General features: G+C 37.6%; 1 protein-coding gene across 2 annotated transcripts in view; it reads right to left on the bottom strand.

Moving 5' to 3' along the window:
* LOC131689644 (chitin-binding domain protein cbd-1-like) overlaps window positions 1-20,007 on the bottom strand; it is a 44,699-nt gene that overhangs the window by 10,057 nt on the left and 14,635 nt on the right. The window contains exons 5-6 of one of the 2 annotated variants that reach the window (XM_058974881.1): window positions 11,725-11,751; window positions 6,528-6,554 (exon numbers count right to left, since the gene is read on the bottom strand). In XM_058974881.1, the coding sequence (XP_058830864.1) occupies window positions 6,528-6,554; window positions 11,725-11,751 (54 nt within the window). The remainder of the gene's footprint in view (window positions 1-6,527; window positions 6,555-11,724; window positions 11,752-20,007) is intronic. The other variant, XM_058974882.1, reaches the window with a different exon arrangement.

The raw sequence follows: 20,007 nt of genomic DNA, 5'->3' as shown, positions 1-20,007 counted from the left end.
AACATACACGAATAATCATTTACTTAGATCCTAAAATATTTACTGGCCATTAAAATCATGAACTAGTTCGCAAAAATACCAATATCTACTATTTGAAATATACAAAACAGTAGCTAAAAAATATTTAAAAACCTAAAAAATAAACGAATAAACACACACGTTGAAACACCCACATGCAAGCAAACATTAAGAATCAACCACATAAAAATGCTCTTGCACATAAGAATATATACCAAAAACACAGTTATAAATACTTACAAACATTGACATGCATATAAGAGAATATAAACAGGCAATTATCATACATAAAGTAAACAAACATCATTAGCGACATCTGTGTATGGAGAGCACTTTCGCTTGTAATGTGCTGCTGCATGGGTCTCTCAAAAGCCTTTTCATAAAATGTCAAAGAAGCATAATAATGGGATTTTCGATTGATTGACACCGGTGTAGTGGATTGCACTGGTTTTGCACTTTCTAGCAGAAGTGTCAATGGAACATACCCAGTTTTCTGCACTTCTGCTATAAAGTGCAAAAACGGTGCAGTTTCAGTGCACTCCACTACACCGGTGTCAATCAATCGAAAATCCCATATATTTCACCGAGTGTTGTTAGGAAATGTTGATTAGGCCATTTTCAGGTAGCCCTCTTGTTTTGACGACACAAGCATTTGGTTTTTGTCTACAGGCGATACTGTAAGGCGAAATTGACTTGTCATAACGAGAGGGCATCCGATTTTATGAAAATAAGCTACTTCGTTCGGATCCGCAATTTAGGTTTGCTGATTTGTTGCAAAGTAACGGTAGTAAGCGAATACTATTATGTCGGAAACCCCCAGTTACGGTATGATGATAATTGCATCGGCAAATGAGGTAAATAACATTCTCCGCTTATCGATTGACAACCAAAAATTGAGCCTTCACCTGATATCCAGATATCAGGTCAAGTGCTCGATAAAATTACAATCAACCAATTGAATAATAAGTTCCGCTGTCTATTATTCCAGCTGCTGTGATTACTGATCCACCGGAGACAAAAAACGTTCGAATAACTACATATCCGCAAACGAAACGAGATGAAGTCGTGCGATGACTACAAACAAACGGGGCCGTTATCTAGAGGAGTGAGCTATCAGCATCGGCAATGTTGGCGATTATAGTGAAAACGTTAGTTCTCATAATGATAGAGGTCAAATCGGGCCGATACAGAAGTCGGACTATTTGAGTTCACTTGACATCCACAATTCTGATAACACCGGAGATATTAGTGGACTATGGCACAACATCGCACTGCCGTAGATAAGTATGGCAGTGGCGATCAACAATGATATCAATATTTGTTAACATTCAGGAAAAATATCGCTTCAACAATGAAAGGAAAGCTACGCAATCGAATTACGGATCTTATCCGACAGCAACATGTGAGACAAGAAAATTTTCGATACAATGACGAAGTGGAACCAAAACTATGTGAAAGTCTGTATAAAGATTCAGAGATGTACCAAATTGGCAAAAGGCAACATGTAGCAATGCATCATTTGCTTTAGCGTCGCTAATGCTCGGATTGAATAGGGAATGAGCATATATTGATTATTGTTGTATTTTATTTTAGATTTAATAAACCATAAATATTCTAGATCTGGTAGACAATAATTTCTATATACAAATCGTTATCGAAGTTGTCCATGGTGTCGTTTGGTATTGTATAGGGTAGAAAGCGAAGTGCACCGCGGTCGGCATCATGCGTCTTAAATTCACTCGTGCATATGTTTTCGTTGCTTTCAACTGATGGAGTACTACATACCATAGAAGCAGAATTTTATTGACAAATATTCAATCTAGTGCCATTGTAAGGCGCTAGAAGCAATACTGCAACATCTAGGATTTGCGAAAAAAAATTATTATTAAAACATACATTTTTCAAAAATTCATCAGCAATACCTAGAAGCATTGCAAATTCAACGAATTCTGAAGTTGTTTTTCATTGAAAAACACTGGATTGGTGGATTACACTAGTTTTGCACTTTCTAGCAGAAGTGGGAATGAAACACGTCTAGTGGCCTGTTCTTCTGCTAGAAAATGCAACACCAGTCCAATCCACCGCCCCGGGGTTTTTTAATGAAAAACCCAATGAGTTTACTTCACATGGAATTTAATAATGGCGTTCTACACCTTTAAAATATTTCGAATTTAAGTAGGCGGGAATTATGTATCATAGCATAACAAAAGTTGTCTTATCACCCATTTAACATAGAGTAAGAGATGAACACGATAAGACTGGATTTGCAATTCGAATGTGACTGGAGCACGCGTGGGTGTCCAACTCACGCCGAGCAGTTCCCATGAGAGAATATGAATTAACCAACGATGATTTTGGATTAGGTTACGTAGAGATAATTTTGATGAGGAGGATGTTTAGTAATCATGAATATTATTCATAACACATTAAAAAATGGCAGGTATGGTAAAATATGAGAATCCTTGCACAACTTATTATTATTACCTATTGTATACTTTGAACAATTTCCTTGAACGGGGTTTTTCCGTAGTATAAGTTTAATCTTTTGAGTGGATAGGTATTTATGTATGTTTATGTTGGTACGTATGTATCGTTGTTGCGTCGGCAATTTCACATTCATATATTAATCCATTTAAAATGAAGTAATATTTATTTTTCCATTCTAGGCCATCAATGTGCATTGGATAAGACATTCTCGTGAAAATTTATTTCCAAACATTTATCAAGATGAATCGTTATTTTGACTGCCTGATGTACATGGGATTCAAGTTGTTTGTCCGTTTCATTATGACCACCAATTATTTATAATATTTATGTATATTTAGCAGTAATTTTATTATTTATCATGTTGCTAGGGAATAATAAAAATAATATAAACATTTGATATCTATAATTCCAAATCACACATCCAACCCAGAATTAACAAAATAATTAGCTGGCACAACTTTTTGCCCGACAGAATTTAAAAAAATAATTGATTACAACAACCAAATCGCATTTAATTTCCAACAAACACATTGCCTATTACAACTGGTTGGGAATTATTAAATCAATAAAATAATTGATGGAAACAACCATCATAGTTTTAATTTTCACTCGTAATATTCTTAAAATCAACAACAACATTAGTAGGCACAACTCATTCGATGAGTTGATTCAGATGATGCGCGTCTTTGCTAACTGACAGCATTGCATTTTTAGCTAGATGCTTTAGTTGTTTCAGTCATTGTATTGTTGACACAAAAACAAAAATGACAGTTTAGAAAAATCAACAATCGTTTAGCTGTACCAAATTTTAACCAATCGATTTCAGAAATTCGACTAATAATTTAGTTGCTATGCGATCGAGAGCGTTTCCGTGTATTTTTAAAAATACAAAAATTTTACTGCATTTACCGCATTACCGCACCGGTGTGGTAAAAAATGCGATTGCGGTAAGCGGTGCGGGTTTATTATTTTTTGCGTTTGCGGTGCGGGCAATCCATTTACCGTCCACATCCGCACCGCGACGAACCCTATTCCGTAGAGGGTACGATTACATAAATAGAGATACATTACGATATATAAGGATAAAAATGACTTTGTAAAAGCTGTAATTTGATTGGTTGTCTACAGTTCAACGAGCATGAATTTTGCAATCGAATGAAATTCAAATTTGCACTGTGCTATCGGCAACGGAAACTATTCAAAAATATTCTCTATTTCATGGTAGTACACTGAAAAGGACTGATATAAACGGAATAACAAGTTAATCCGCCACCGCCAAATTTGTTAACTAGTACGACAAAAGCAAATAATCGCTACTATCTCGCATTATCCCGACGCAGCTTCTCAATAGGCGGTACTACTACCATGCTCGTCTGTTATGTCTCACACACGCCTGGCTTTGAGAAACGTGGCAATGTTTAAAAAACGTCATTTTTGTGCTTAAAATTAATAGTATCTAAACCGGTGATTTCAGAAGTATAGTTTTTTCGGAGAACCATTATGATAGCGCATCTACAGGAATACATCGTTCAGTGATTAATTCACCTATAGCCAAATTATTTTCTGAACTAATTAAAAGAATTTGTGTTTTCAACTAAGCTGTGGCAAATGTTACTACAAAAGAGAATATTGAAGATATGATATATCTAACTCCAATAGTTTTCGAGTTATGAAACATTTTATATAGAAGAATCCCCAAAATTAGTTTTTGATAACTTTTAGCTATTCTCCTATTTTCTTAGCATCTTCCACAAAGTTAATTAATACAAACCTAATACCCAGTGTTTATTTTAGGATCATTCGCACGGAAGACTAAAAATATTGGGAGTATCCAGGATCGACACAGAAGATTGATCTTAGCAAATTATGTAGGAACCGGAATTGTAAAATCGAATTCACTCACACAATGCAAAAAATTATTGCGCCTGAAATGCACAGTCTAAGTTCAATTCCACGCAGCTTTTTCGATACAGACGACATATTGATTGAAGTAATAGCTCGAAGAGCTAGAGCTCTACGACCCTTCAAACGTAACTTTATCTGCAGCGCCCACATCGAGAGTACCGGATAAACTTTTCTGAATTAGTTCACGAACTTACATCTTTTAGAACGAAACTAGACACAACAAATATCGATGATCTTAACTGCGTCAAAATTCATCAAAAATGTATATCTACCTGAATAATATTATGTGTGTGCAGTAATGTGCTTGATTTCATTTAGATTTAAATAAATAAAAAAAAAAATTTAATATTGAAACTAATTCTAATACCAAAAAGTATTTTTTCTTATTATTACATATTCTTCCAGTAAGCAAAATTAAAAGATCTCAACAGCGAACGCTCCTCCAAAGCTCTTCTCAACAGGCGAGCGATTCTCGTTAGCGGGAACATTTGAAGCGTTAGAATGCTGGTATCCGCTAACAATCGCATCACATCACATTCAAGGAAGCCGGATACTCGCTCATTTCGCAACACTGATCGCGACGGGGCGTACCACATTTTTGGATTCATCGTTAGTGCAAGATTGAGGTTAAATTGGGTGGAATTTTTGACAAATGAGGTTGGAGGGGGTGAGAGTTTCAGCATAAAAAAGCACTTTTTGCGAATTATTTTAGAACTTTGCCTGAAGCGAATTGATCAAAACTTTCGTACATTATAGTGTATCATTTCAATAACAACCTGTAATTTTTCTATGCAAAAATATCGACAAACGACTCGGTGACGAAGATTTTTGTATAACGTCTATGGAAAAAACATGATTTGCGGTGTTACCTGCCATTCAAAAACTACTTAACCGATTTCTTTCCAGTTTTGCATACATATTTTATGTAGAAAATACCTAACCCCTTCGTTGAGTTTTCGAGATAATTTTTCAATTAAGGGTTTTTTTTACTCATTTTAAATAAAAAAAATTCAATTTTTACAAAAATTCCACCTTTTTATGAGTAAAAACCCCCTAATTGAAAAATTATCTCAAAAACTCAACATAGGGGTTAGGTATTTTTTATATAGAACTAGCTAATACCCATCGCGCGTTGCTGCGACTTTTAACGAAATAGGATGAAAACACAATTTGTTCTGAAGCGCCATCTGGCGGGCAGATAATCCCCAACCAATAGCACACAAACACGCTCCAGAACAAATGCCTACTATGTTTAAATTTTGATGGCAACCGGTTAAGCCGTTTGGGAGTCCATAAATCATATACATACAAACATTGACTTTTATATATATAGATAGATAGGGTGAAGTGCCTATTTTCACCATACTAAGCAAGGTGCCTCACTAATTTGTTAATTTCTCGCCCTACAATCAATTGAATACGTAAAAATTGACATCAACAGCTTTGCTTCGTTGTTAAGAACCAATATAATAACACAAATGCACTGAAAACAGTGAAATTCTCGTGTTTGAGCGCAACGAAAACTCGAATCGAGTGCCCCTATTGTTGCGCTACCATTTGACTCAATGCGTTGAACAAAGATGGCAGACGCTGCTCTAACCAACGGCTTCAAATGGGTAGGGTGATAATAGAAACATGGCGCAAATGGGCTCATCACCCTATATATGCAAAGTTTCAAAGAAATCGGTTAAGCAGTTTTGGAATGGCAGGTAGCAACGCAAATCATGTTTTTTCCAGAGACGTTCTACAAAAAGCTTCGTGACCGAGTCATTTGTCAATATTTTTGCAAAGAAAAATAACAGGATGTTGTTGAAATGATACGCTATAAGGTACGAATGTTTTGATCAATTCGCTTCACGCAAATTTATAAAAAAAATAGCAAGAAAAGTGTTTTTTTTTCACACTGAAACCTTTACACCAAGCCCCCCCCCCCCCTCTTAAATCAGATCGATAATCGCTGTGTGCGTGTCTTATTTCGTATACAGATGTGTCCATACATATTGAAACTGTGTTAGTGTCCTAGACGTCAAATAAGTCAATACGGTATCTTTAGCATGGGAGCCAAATTTTTTTTCAAAAACCGTCGATTTTTGATTAAAAACGAAATTTTTACTTACATCAGCAGCAGTAGTTGTTGTAGTAGTCTGAAAATAAATGAAAACAAAACAGTTATAATGCATTTCATAATAAAAAGGTACAAACTTGAATTAAAAATTAAATTGAAATATTTTTATTCGAATAAAATTACGTTGCAAATCACCATCGCGCTTTTGCATACGTGAATAGCCATTGTAATTAATAGGATTTTAGAATAGGGGGACGGATGTACTTCCATTGACTTGAACTGCAATAAAAAGTGCAATTTCAGTGCAGTTTCGGGGCAGAAATTTGGCTTCCAAACTTTTGTCGGTGGAAACAGTGCACACACTTAACGTCAAAATCACAACCCAAATAACATGGTAAACAGCGGGCGGGTATAGCGTAGTTGGTAAAACGATTGCATTGTACGCAGTTCACCTGGGTTAAATTCCCTCCCCAGCAAAAGAGGTGAATGACCATTGAAACCTCCATAAAACGAAAAAAATCATGGTGTACATATAATTTCTTTTCATTCAAGCAAAATATTCATTTCATACATTGCATATATCACCAATATTTACGGGAAAAGCTTTTTAATAAACGACGTCGTTAAATAAGTCGTCGCGGTAAAATAGAAAATTTGAACATTAATATATTATTGTCGACTTCTATATCGTGAAATACCATTTTTAAAAAAATTCTACTATGGTGTAACCCCTGATTAGAAAAAGTGAAGTGTGAATACGATGAGGCAGAAGGCAATAACAGCGAATTAGCTGGTTATATGCTAAGAGGTGATATGAAAGACGCGGATAAGGAATCTAACGAGGAAAGGCTAGCACGTCGTTGTTATCACAGTGAGATTAGCAGCCCCAGAAATGTGTTACTTATGTTTTATTTATGTATACACGGAAAGATATCCGATCATAAATTCATGAAAACAAAATCACAATTTCGTGAACTGAAGGATTTACGAAAATAGGGATTCAAATTATAAATAATAAACTTCGTATTCACGAAACTATTTGTGTTTCCAAAAAACTAATTCGCGTCGACTATATACACGGCATTACATTTGAATGTTTGCGAACTGAAGTCATGTTTTCCGCCATGTCATCACCAAATCGATTTTCTGTACGTGAACTAATACACAACTTTAAGAACATTATTCATAAAACCAAAGGTTGACTTATGATACTATTCATAGATTTAGGAACATTAGTTCACTGATTTTGTGGATGCTATTTCACGAAACTCGGAATATTATTCATGAATCCATACAGTCCTCGTGAACTAATTCATGATTCTTAATATATTAGTAACGATTCAATATCCGTGCTTGAGAAATAGTTCAAAAAATCATCAACTTTATTCATGTATTCGTGAACTGGTTCATGATTCCTAGTATAATAGTCCCGTCTTACCATTCGTATTTATGTAATTGCAATGAAAATGGAGCTGAAGCATGATCCCTAGTGTACAAGTCACGATTTACCATTCGTGTACGTGAAAAATTGCACCATTATTCAAGTATTCGTGAACTGGTTCTAGTATAATAACCACAATTTACCACTCGTGGTTGTGAAATTGTTCACGAAATCATAGGATATTATTCATGTATTTATGAACTGAAAGTCACGACTTACCATTCGCGCTCGTGAACTAGTTCGCGAAATCATGAAATATTTTTCATGTATTCTTGAACTGGTTCACGATTCCTAGTATAATAGTCACGAGATACCATTCGTGCACGTGAAATAGTTCACGAAGTCATCAAATATTCTTGTATTCGTGAATTGGTTTATGATTCCAAGTACAATAGTCAAGAGTGACCATTCGTGGACGTAAAATATTTCAGAAAATCATAAACTATTTCGTGAACTAGGTCATGATTCCTAGTACTTGACCTTGGATCAATCTTGGTGGTTGTGATATACAGAAGATATCTCTAATCATTTTCAATTCCATGCAACATAGTCATGAAGTTTTCACGGGAACTATTTCACAAAATCTAGAGTATTATTCGTGGAATCATTTTTGTTCCATGCAATGTCATATATGTCCAGCTGCTAGTGACCAGCAAGTGGCACGAGCAGTAGATGTAAGAAAAATATTAGGATCTAGATCATCGTTATCCATTTGATAAGGTTCAGTGTGATGTCTCGACAGAAAAAGAAAACTGCGCTGAACACCAAAAATACATTAAACACAAATCGTGTCGTGATATAGTTCATGGACCAAGATCCCACCTATTTGTCACACATTTAGGTTCATGTTTATATTATCGTCAAACTCCGACTACACAAACCGATAATAACCAAAAAATAACAAATCGCGATAAGGCGAAGAGAAACAACGAAGATCATAATAAAACTGCTCATGTCATGAACATCAGTCACATCAATCCACGTGTCAAATTCGAAAGTAAGCTCTAGAATAAAATATCATGATAACGTGCAAATAAATTGCGAAAATCGTGACTAAGATACTAATATCAAGAACATAAATCATACTATTCGTGACAAAAAGATCAAAAATCGTGACTAAGATCCTGAAATAATGAACATAAATCACTCTACCCATGACTAAAACATCAAGATAACATGAATAAAAATTACAAAAATCGTGACTAAGATCCTGAAATCATGAATGTTTCTATGTTTCAATTGCCGCAAGATTCTACTGTATCGATTTTGTTGGCTATTTTCGGCAAATTTAAGACTAAGAGAAACGAATGCAATGAAATTGAAAGACGGATAGGTATTCTAGAGTGAATCAGTAACTAAGATGCTGAATCCATAAACTTAAATCACTCTACTCGTGACTAAAATATTACGACAACATGAATATAAATTATGAAAATCGTGACAAAGATCCTGAAATCAAGAATATAAAACACATTACTCGTGATTAAAATATCAAAAATCGTAACTAAGATCCTGAATCTACGTAAATAAGTCACTCTACTCGTGACTAAAATATAACGAATGTTTTACCGTCGACGCCGGCTTTCGTTTCTCTTAGTCTTAAATTTGCCAAAAATAGCCAACAAAATCGATACAGAAATCATGAATATAATAAACAATACTCGTGATTAAAATACCAAAAATCGTAACTAAGATGCTGAAACCATAAACTTAAATCACTCTACTCGTGTCTGTGCGGGGTTGGGACTCGAACCCAGGTGGACTGCGTACAAGGCAATATTTGTCCCATTTTCTATGGGATTTCCTATCTGTATGGGACTGATTTGTGGTCATGGGCAGTACAGGTTACAGCTGGTTTTGGATCAAGGAACAAGGGGTTTCCTAACGTTGATCTGGATGAATGTCCGGGCATTTAGACGCTGAACTTCTAACCAGTTATAAATTTTTGAAGAATTTTATTGCTGTACATTAGAACGGCAACAATTTTGACTTTTTTTCGGAACACTGCTAATTCAAACGGTAATTGGATGCACAAATCATATGCAAAATATGAGCTTTCTCTGATAGCTCTTGTTCACCCACAAGAGATTTGAAGTTTCTATGGTAATATATATATATATATATATATATATATATATATATATATATATATATATATATATATATATATATATATATATATATATATATATATATATATATATATATATATATATATATATATATATATATATATATATATATATATATATATATATATATATATATATATATATATATATATATATATATATATGTGTGTGTATATGGAAACTCGGAAATAAAATCTTAAAATAAAATTAAAAATTCCACAGTAATTCTGCATACCTCAAAAATTTTGGACGCATAGCTTATTTTATAACGAACAGCTTTGTTGAAGGTTGCAAATCGATTGGAAGTTCCCCGACAAAGTTATTTAACTTTGATGACCAACCAATTTTTTTTTAAATTTGCTATTCTGAGCATGTGCTAGAAAGAGAGGCAATACATAACTATATATGAGAATATCTTTTTACTGCAAAATCGGATCAATTAGCAGTCTTCGGCAATATTGATCCTTACACCTTACACCGATATATCTGCAGATTAAGGTGATACTGGCATTTTTAAATGAATTTATTGTTTCTTTTCCCTATTTTTCATATAATTTACCATACAAACTTGAAAACTCTCGCGAGTGAGCTAGAATTTCCAGAAAAAGCTCATATTCGACAAATGGTATGTGAAGCCAATTACCGTTTGATTTAACAGTGTTCCGAAAAAAGTCAAAATTGTTGCCGGTCTACTGTACATAATTTTTGATCAAAAGTGACGCCGTCAACTAGCGTGCTTCCTATGAAGAATATGCAAACATCATTCCTTTCAACGGCTACTTTTCACATTCGCTCGAGTATTGACGGTATGAAACCGTTAACCCATTCATGCCCATGTTGTTTGTGGACAACAACGTTTTTAAACAGCTATAACATTTGATTGAGGCAAGATTTGCTCGCAAAAACAAGTAAGTCTAATAAATGTGACTATTGCCTTTCATTTGAGCATTAACAGTTACAAGGATCAGCTCAAGAACTAAAGTTATTGCAATTACTCTGATTGAATTCCAAGGAAGCAGTGCTGCCAGGGACAGTTTATGTTGATGACGGAAAATGAATGTTTCATATATCTTCGTTATTGTGTATTTTTTTGTAAACTGATAAAACTTATCAATTTAGACTGTTTTTGGCTACGTTTTCCATGCAATTGTACTATTGTAAATATTCTTGTAGAATTGTATTGAGCATTGGAAGGTAAAAATTGAGGAGCTTCTAGCACTGCAAAGGAAGCACCTATCTTTATGAAAAAAGACTTTTCGTGTCTCTTGATCTCATCGTTTTCAAAGAAGAATAGTTTTGTAACCCTTCATGCACTAGAAAAATGTTGGGTATGAAAGGGTTAAGTAAGCTTTACACTATACGTCAGGATTCCGTAACCAGGATAACACGCCAACGGAACGCCAAAATTAATTACATGCAGTTAACTGGAGGTATTAACACACCACATCACCGGCACGGAACGTTTTGACGCACGGAACATGTGAACAGCGATGTGACGTTGACAGAAGCTTATGTTTCGTCTGAATCAGGCTTTACTCACTCCTTTCGCAGCACTGATCGTTATAGGGCGAACCTCATTTTCATATTCTTCATACCGTATCTCCAGTATGATCGCCCAATTTTTTTTTCAAAAACCGTTGATATTATTTTTAAAAAGATAAAATATTTTTACTTACGTCAGCAGCAGTAGTAGTTGTTGTAGTCTGAAAAAATAAATGAAAACAAAACCGTTTTAATACATTTCATAATAATAATCGACATATTTTTATGTGTAATATCTGGTTGCGCAAAAATATTTTTAATTTATGTAGAGTGAGAAAGTGGGTCCACAACAATAAATAACAAGTGCTGTTAATCTGTGGTTCGGAAAAGGCGATATTTGTAAAATTTCAGACTCCATAATCGCTGCTAAGTGTCTGTTTTGTTATCATTTTTTTCCCGGGCCAAATGCCCGTGGATATGAACGCAGAAGAAAAAGAGCCCGGCAGCTAAAGCCAGCCGTGTGCTCAGTGCGCTACGCCTATTATAGATGGTCATGCAAGTGTTGAATGCTTCGGTCGATGTAAATTGTCGATCCATGTACGTTGGCTACCCGGGGCGATGGAAGAAGAAATAGTGCTATTGCAGAAGATCCACAATGCCGTGTTCGTGTGCGATGCGTGTCTAGCGTTGAATGGTAAAGCTAAGGAGGGTATATGTCCTCCCGAAGCTACTCAAGATACTGCGCACCTTAAACTAGATCCACAATTGCAGCATTCCGACGGGTACAATCAGCCAGATTCCATCAACGACGTTCTTTTGGTTTCTACGGAACTTGTATGTTATGGCAGCGACCTTTCCCGGTCAGGTAAAGCTAAGGAGGGTATATGTCCTCCCGAAGCTACTCAAGATACTGCGCACCTTAAATTAGATCCACAATTGCAGCATTCCGACGGGTGCAATCAGCCAGATTCCATCAACGACGTTCTGCTCTCCACGGAACTTTTATGTTATGGTAGCCAACTTTCCCTGTCAGGTAAATGCAATGAATGTATATGTTCTTCCGAAGTAGGACATATAGATGCTGCTCCCGCTGAAAACCCACCCCCATTACAGGTGGACGTCATCGCCGCTCATCTTTCTACCGCTCAACCGTCAGGACATTACTTGCAGGAACATCTTAGTATCTACTATCAGAATGTGAGAGGACTACGCACCAAAATTGACGAGTTGTTCATCGCTGCTTCAGACGCCGAATATGATGTTATTGTTTTAACCGAAACGTGGCTGAATGATCAAATCAATTCACTCCAGTTATTCGGCTCAAAGTACACGGCTTACCGTAACGATCGCGATCCAGACAGTACAGGGAAAAAAATGCGGTGGCGGTGTGCTTATCGTAGTGTCCAACCGGCTCTCGTCTAAACAAAAAAATGCTAGAACCGATCTCGAACAACTATGGGTAGATATTCGCGGTTGCGATACTAATATTTGTGTTGGCGTAGTGTATATTCCCCCCGACTCCGCATGTGATAGTGATATTATTCAGAAGCACATAGACTCAGCACTTGACATCGCAACTTCCATTCAACCCAACACGGCTCACTGTTTGGTGATTATAATCAATCTGGACTTCTATGGAAAAGTACCTCCTCCGGCTATGCCTTCCCAGACCCTTCTGAATCAACCTTCTCTAGAGCGAGTATTGCCTTACTGGACGGAATGTCTGTATTGAACATGCTGCAAATGTGTACAGTAAATAACAGACGAAATCGAACCCTGGACCTCCTTTTCGTAAATGAAGAAGCTTCTATTAACTGCACCGTTTCAGAAGCCCTTGAGCCGTTAGTTGCTTGTGACACACACCATCCTCCTCTTCTAGTAACGCAGATCTGTCCCCAGTTAGTTGATTATGACGAAATGCTAGATGTCAGGAAGTTCAATTTTTCAAAAACTGATTTCAATAGGATCCAGAACTCACTGCAGGCAATCGATTGGGAGACTTTGCTAAATTCCGCGATCGATGTAGATGTTGCCGTAGAAAAACTTTCACTGGTCCTAAAACAACTTTTCAAACTACATGTTCCCGCACCACGTCCCCGACCAAAACCAGCGTGGTCCAATCGTCAATTACGTAAACTGAAAAGACTGCGAGCAGCTGCATTTCGGCATTACACCAGCCGACGAAACCCCCTCACAAAACGAGAGTTTATTGAAGCCAGCAACAGTTATAAGGCATATAATCGCTTTCTCTTTTCAAGACACGTCGCACAAACCCAATCGAACCTGAAACAAAATCCAAAGCAGTTTTGGTCTTTCGTTAACGGGAAACGTAAAGAAAATGGGCTTCCTTCCAGTATGTTCCTTGCAAATGAAACATCAAGTACCCCAAGCGGCATCTTTGACCTATTTGCGCAGCATTTCTCAAGTGTGTTTAAAAAAGTATCGGCCAACTCCACTCAGATGGAATCTAGTCTTCAGGATGTCCCTCATGATGTAATTGATTTAGGCATTATTCAATTTACTGACGAAGATATTCTAACTGCTATGAGAAAGTTAAAGTCTTCAACATCGGCAGGACCAGATGGTATTCCTTCCATTATAATCAAAAGATGCGCAAGCGCATTATGTACGCCTTTAAGACTAATTTTTAACCAATCGCTGTCGCAATCAACGTTCCCCGTCTGTTGGAAAAAATCAGTTATGTTTCCGGTTTTTAAAAAAGGTGATAAGCAAAATGTTGCGAACTATCGTGGCATAACTTCACTCTGCGCTGGCTCAAAGTTATTTGAAATATTAGTAGGAAATGTGCTGTTTCGTGAGACCAGGGCATATATATCGAAGGACCAACATGGCTTTTTTCCTGGTAGATCGACAACTACTAATCTAGCCCAATTCACTTCGCTATGTATTAAAAATATTGAACTTGTATCTCAGGTCGATACTGTATACACGGATCTCAAGGCTGCATTCGATCGTGTAGATCACTCTCTTCTACTAGCAAAGATGAAGCGGCTGGGCGCTTCGGATTATTTTATAGGGTGGCTTAAATCATATCTCGTAAATCGTTCTCTGTGTGTAAAATTAGGAAATAACGAGTCATACAGTTTCAACAACTTGTCGGGAGTGCCTCAAGGGAGCAATCTAGGACCGTTGCTTTTCTCGTTGTTTTTCAATGACGTTTGTTTTGTTATACCTCCTGGGTGTAGACTTATATATGCCGATGATCTCAAACTATTTCTTATTGTGCGGTTAATAGAAGATTGCAAGGAACTACAGAAACACTTAGATGCTTTTTGTTGTTGGTGTAATCGCAACTTGCTGGCTCTCAGCGTGTCCAAATGCTCCATAATATCTTTTACACGTAGAAAAAATCCAATACTGTGGAACTACACCATTTCCGGGGAATCGCTAGAGAGAATGACAGTTGTCAGAGACCTCGGTGTACTTCTGGACTCACAACTGACATTCAGAAATCATTACAATCATGTTACAGCACAGGCAAATAGAAATCTCGGTTTCATTATAAGAATCGCCAAAGAGTTCACTGATCCATATTGTTTGCGGGCACTCTACTTTTCACTTGTGCGATCTGTCTTGGAAGCTTCAGCACCCATTTGGTGTCCTTACACAAGCATTTGGATCAACCGAATAGAAGCAGTGCAGGCAAGATTCCTCCGTTTTGCTCTTAGAACTCTGCCGTGGCGTAACCCAACAGAGCTACCACCGTACATCGATCGCTGTCGTCTGCTCGATATGGAAACCCTAGCCAAAAGGCGGAACACATTTAGAGCAGTATTTGTCGGGAAGATATTAACTGGCCAAATAGATGCTCCAGATATTCTCTCACAAATAAATGTCAATGTGCCCCCGAGAAGTCTCAGATCGCATAACTTTTTAAGACTCGAGTTTCAATGCACCGAGTACGGTCAAAACGAACCCATTAGGGCGATGTGTAAAATTTTTAATAGTGTTTATGGCCATTTTGACTTTTCTGTATCTTGTGATGTTTTCAAAAATAGACTAAGAAGGTTGACTTAGATTTTAAGATTCATTTTTTTGTAATATTTGTATTTTTCTATTTATGTAATGCTGTGTACTATGTTATTATATTTTATTGTAGTGTGAATCCATTGTAATCAGGTGTGAATATATGAAAAGATAATGGGTTTTTACGCCCATTTGAGGATTGCTTCTGAAGTATATCCTGAAATGGGCTTTTCCCATTCAACTACATTTCATGTAGACCAACATAGGTCAGATGAAAAATAAAAATAAATGAATAAATAAATAAATAAATAATGAACGGACCAAACTTAAAAATTTAATCGAAATATTTTCATTCGGATAAAAATCCGTTACAATTTACCGTCCTACTCACTACAAAGTTTCTACTAAATTTGTAGCGATTTTTCTGTAAATTACTGCTCAAAATGCACGACAATCTTGTAGGATATTAAGGCTGTTTCTAATGACTTTTAGTTTTCCGATCTATGTACTTCACATCCTTGCTCTCACTTGAGTACTATGGCTCTAAATTTGCACAAATTTCCCTACCCAGTAATCGCTAGCTAATTTAATGTCGTTAAAAAGTAAAAAAGAAAATGTGACTACATATTAGTTGAAATAAAAAAGGAAAAAAGGCGTAGGTAACGACTGAGTAATGAACAGAAGAGAAATACCCCAAAGAGAATTTCACATTAGGCCATTGCAAATCTTTTTTAAAAATTATGTCACCCCCACCTTCAAAATCGCTGAAAAAAATCAGGGGGCAAATAATTTTTTTAAAATAACCAAAATTCAAAAAATTGTCACGTTTTATAGAGCAACAATAGCTTCCATAGAGTTTTGCTTTTCGTAACTGAAAACTATTATGGTAGTTTTAGAAATTACCATCCCATGATAATTTTTATTTTGACCATTCTCGGGTAAATGTGAATTTTAAATGAAATCATCGATCCAGTCCAACATCAAATGAAACGTTTGCTGGTCGCGGAAGGAAGGACCCATCTGTGTATTATCAAATGAAAATCTAATGGAAAGGCTAATACAGCCCGACTTCTGAATCGATTCCATTTTAAACGCAACAGTCGATAGAGACATAATCGATCGTTGCATTCGAAAATAATTTCGATAAGGAAACAATCTGAATTCAAATCAGACTCCTGGCGATTTATATGTGGTTCAATATTCAATATACATGAGCTTTACCGAAAAGTTCTTGACAATTAAAGATTTCATATGGGATCGTAGTGTTCATACCGTATTTCCGCAGCCATATGTGCGATTCTTATGAACTTGATCAGATCAAAATCTGCTACCAAACCTTCCATTTAAGGCTAAGCTTGTGAAAATCGAATAAGTCGTTTTCCAAGAAGCCGAAGAGACATTAATTCTGAAATATTCCAAGAACCAGAAACATGCGAAATTTTCGAGATAGCAAAGCTAAATGTAGATCTTACAAATAATGGTATCATCGGCACTTACCGTAGGGGGAACCGGCAATCCATTATCGATGTCAATTTTTGTAGCCTTGGAGTAACCGGAAAGATGGACTGAAAAGTGTGCGAGGATATATCCACAGCGACCACCAAGCGATCTGGTACAGCATTGATAACAGGACTATGAACTACACATGAATATGAATATGTGGGAGATATATAAACGAGTGAAGATGGAAAACAGCGATTTTTCACAGGAACGTGTCCGTCGAAGAACTTGAATTTGAGGGTATCCTCTTCAACCTAAATGCGAACGATTTCACGGCACTACTAACAAGGGCGTGTAATGCGACCATACCAAGGGATGGGAAACCGAGAAACGGTCGCCGGGTGCAATACGACGATTATCGATCGACGTATATGTTGCCTCCGAGCTTGGAGAAGAAGTCGGAGATCACCTCGGTTTCTCATCTCGCTCAGTTCAGAAGCTAGAAATCGCTCCGCTGCAATAGCGGGGCAAATAATCAAATTTACCCGCGCGACGCTTGGTCTATTTGCAAAGGCAAAAATTGATTCCTTCTGCCTAGTGTGTGAAACGTGAACAAACAATGAGTGACAATGCAAAGCAAAAGTATATCACGATGCGGTCAAACTGTGTTGCTGTTGACTACACGAAATATCCGGTAATACCATCAATTCATGAAGGGGATCAAATGTTGAAGGTGAACTTGAAGTTCAACGTAGCTTGCGGTACTTTAGGCGGTGCAATTCCACCATTTACGTCATGCGGTACTGAATATGTTAAAAAACATTAGTCAAGCAGAATCATTCGCTTCCCAGAACAACATGAAACACGTCATCGAATGTAATGACATTTTATACAGTATCCCAACGTATAAAGATGTGGACAGTATTGAAATAAAGATACATGACCTGGCACCACGTACTAGTTCCTTCGCTATCAAACAAATCCTGTCAAAATACGGAGAGGTGAATAGTGTTAAGGAAGATACTTGGAGGAACTTCTTCCCAAGACTCCGCAACGGCGTTCGTGTGGTGAGAATGCGTCCGACAAAACCTATTCCCTCTTACTTGACTTTCACATGCAAATCACCTCATGGTGTTGAATATTCTCAACGAATACTAGTCACGCACCCAGGACAGATTCCTACCTGTCAATATTGTGATCATCCGCTACACCACGGGAAAGCTTGCGCAGAGAATGCTAAAGAAATTCCACCTGATACGACCAAAGCCTGTAAACAATCATCGTATGTTAAACCACAACCAGTTGGTAAACCAACGACTGCAGACCGGGCATTCACAAGCACCAGCTCAACAACGATCGGTCCCAGTACCACTAAACCAACTGCCATTACCAACATCGAAGTAACAACGATTACAGCAAATGTTTCCAAACCAACAACCAACACCACCAATAAGGAATCTAATACCGATGAAGAAGGATTTACAATAGCGACCCGTAAGCACAAACAACAAATAAGAACATCCGACGATGAGCAAGATGAATGCAGTACCGATGATGACATGGACGTAAACGAAAACGCGAGGGAAGACGGACCAAATGACCCCCAAGGTGCGCTCCACGGCTCAGTTGTGCTAACGCATTGAGCCGTGTCAAATATATTTAAAATTAAAACAGAAGTCAGAAAGTTCAAGGGAAGCGAGCTGCAAGAACCGCTCTCAACAAAGCAGTCAAGCTGTACAAGAAAGCCTTGCCACAAAGCCAACGCGAATTTCCTTAGGAGAGACCTACAAAGTTGGCATAACAAAGATAAAAGGCTCAGCTGCACCACCTGAAAGGTGCCCGGAAAAGATGGAGGTCACCATCGAAAGGTTTTCCCCACAACATGAATCTATTTTCGCCGTACAGTGAGGAGGATGATCACAAAGATGAAGATCGATTTAGCAACACACAGCATATCGAGATGGCGAAAGCCATAAAAGTGCATGAGAGCCCGGATATGTTCAAAACGATCCGATAATTGTAAGCGACAAAAGCTGATGTTGCTTCCGATGCCGGGACAACATGGAGATCATTCAGCTTAGTCAATATATCCCTTGGTAATGTTAGAGAGAAGGAGTAATCCTGAACAAGCTAACGAAGTACGCGGACCGTGAGAACGGCATCTCATGTAATTCGGCTTCCTTATAGGCAGGTCTACAGTGAAATCCATCCAAACGGTTGTGGGAGCTTTGGAGACAGCAGAGATAAGGATATCGTTTTTGCGTGGTGGTTCCCTTAGACGTGAAGAATGCTTCAATAGTACTAGCTGGGAAGCAAACGCCCATTCGCTGTACAGCATGAGTAACTCTGCAGGATATTATAGAGCTACTTTCAGTACCGAACACTGATCTACGAGACAGACAAGGGAGAATCACAACTACAACTGACGTTCCTCAATTCGACGCTGTGGAACGCAGTGTACGATGGAGTATTGAAGCTGAACCTTCCCAGAGATATAACGATTTTCGGCTTCACGGATGATGTGGTGTTCCAAGTAATCGGATAATCGCTAGAAGAGGAGACACTCGACACGGAGACGATTGCCCATCATAAAACAGAGTTGGTGATGACTAGCAGCCGAAAGACAGCGCGGTCGCAAAATATATCATCGATTTGAACTTTTAAAGTTACGTTGATTATGTTAAGGGGAAGGAACCACAGCTTTGCTTGAGGCGCCAGTGTACTGGGCACCACGAACCAGCTGGAATCGCTGGACCGAAGCATGTGAGCAGACTAGTTTCACCGTCAGGGACATGATCGAGTAGGTCGAGTGAAGCACCAGCGGTGGGTCGTCGAGTTTTCAACGTACCGGAAGCAGCGAACCAGAAGCTACGCTCCATCCGGTATCGCTGAACCGTCCTCGCCAAGTACTGGTTGGCCCTTTGAGTAGGATTTATGGACTATGCGAGAAGATTGCGACAAAACTGGGAGCTAAATGACTCACGCAACAGGCATCGGTATCGGGAGAACTTCCGACGAGGAATTGAGATGGCTCGCAAAAACAGGAACTA

The sequence above is a fragment of the Topomyia yanbarensis genome, chromosome 3 (genome assembly GCF_030247195.1).
Source record: "Topomyia yanbarensis strain Yona2022 chromosome 3, ASM3024719v1, whole genome shotgun sequence".
NCBI classification, from domain to species: Eukaryota; Metazoa; Arthropoda; class Insecta; order Diptera; family Culicidae; genus Topomyia; species Topomyia yanbarensis.
This window is presented reverse-complemented; position numbering and strand designations above follow the sequence as displayed.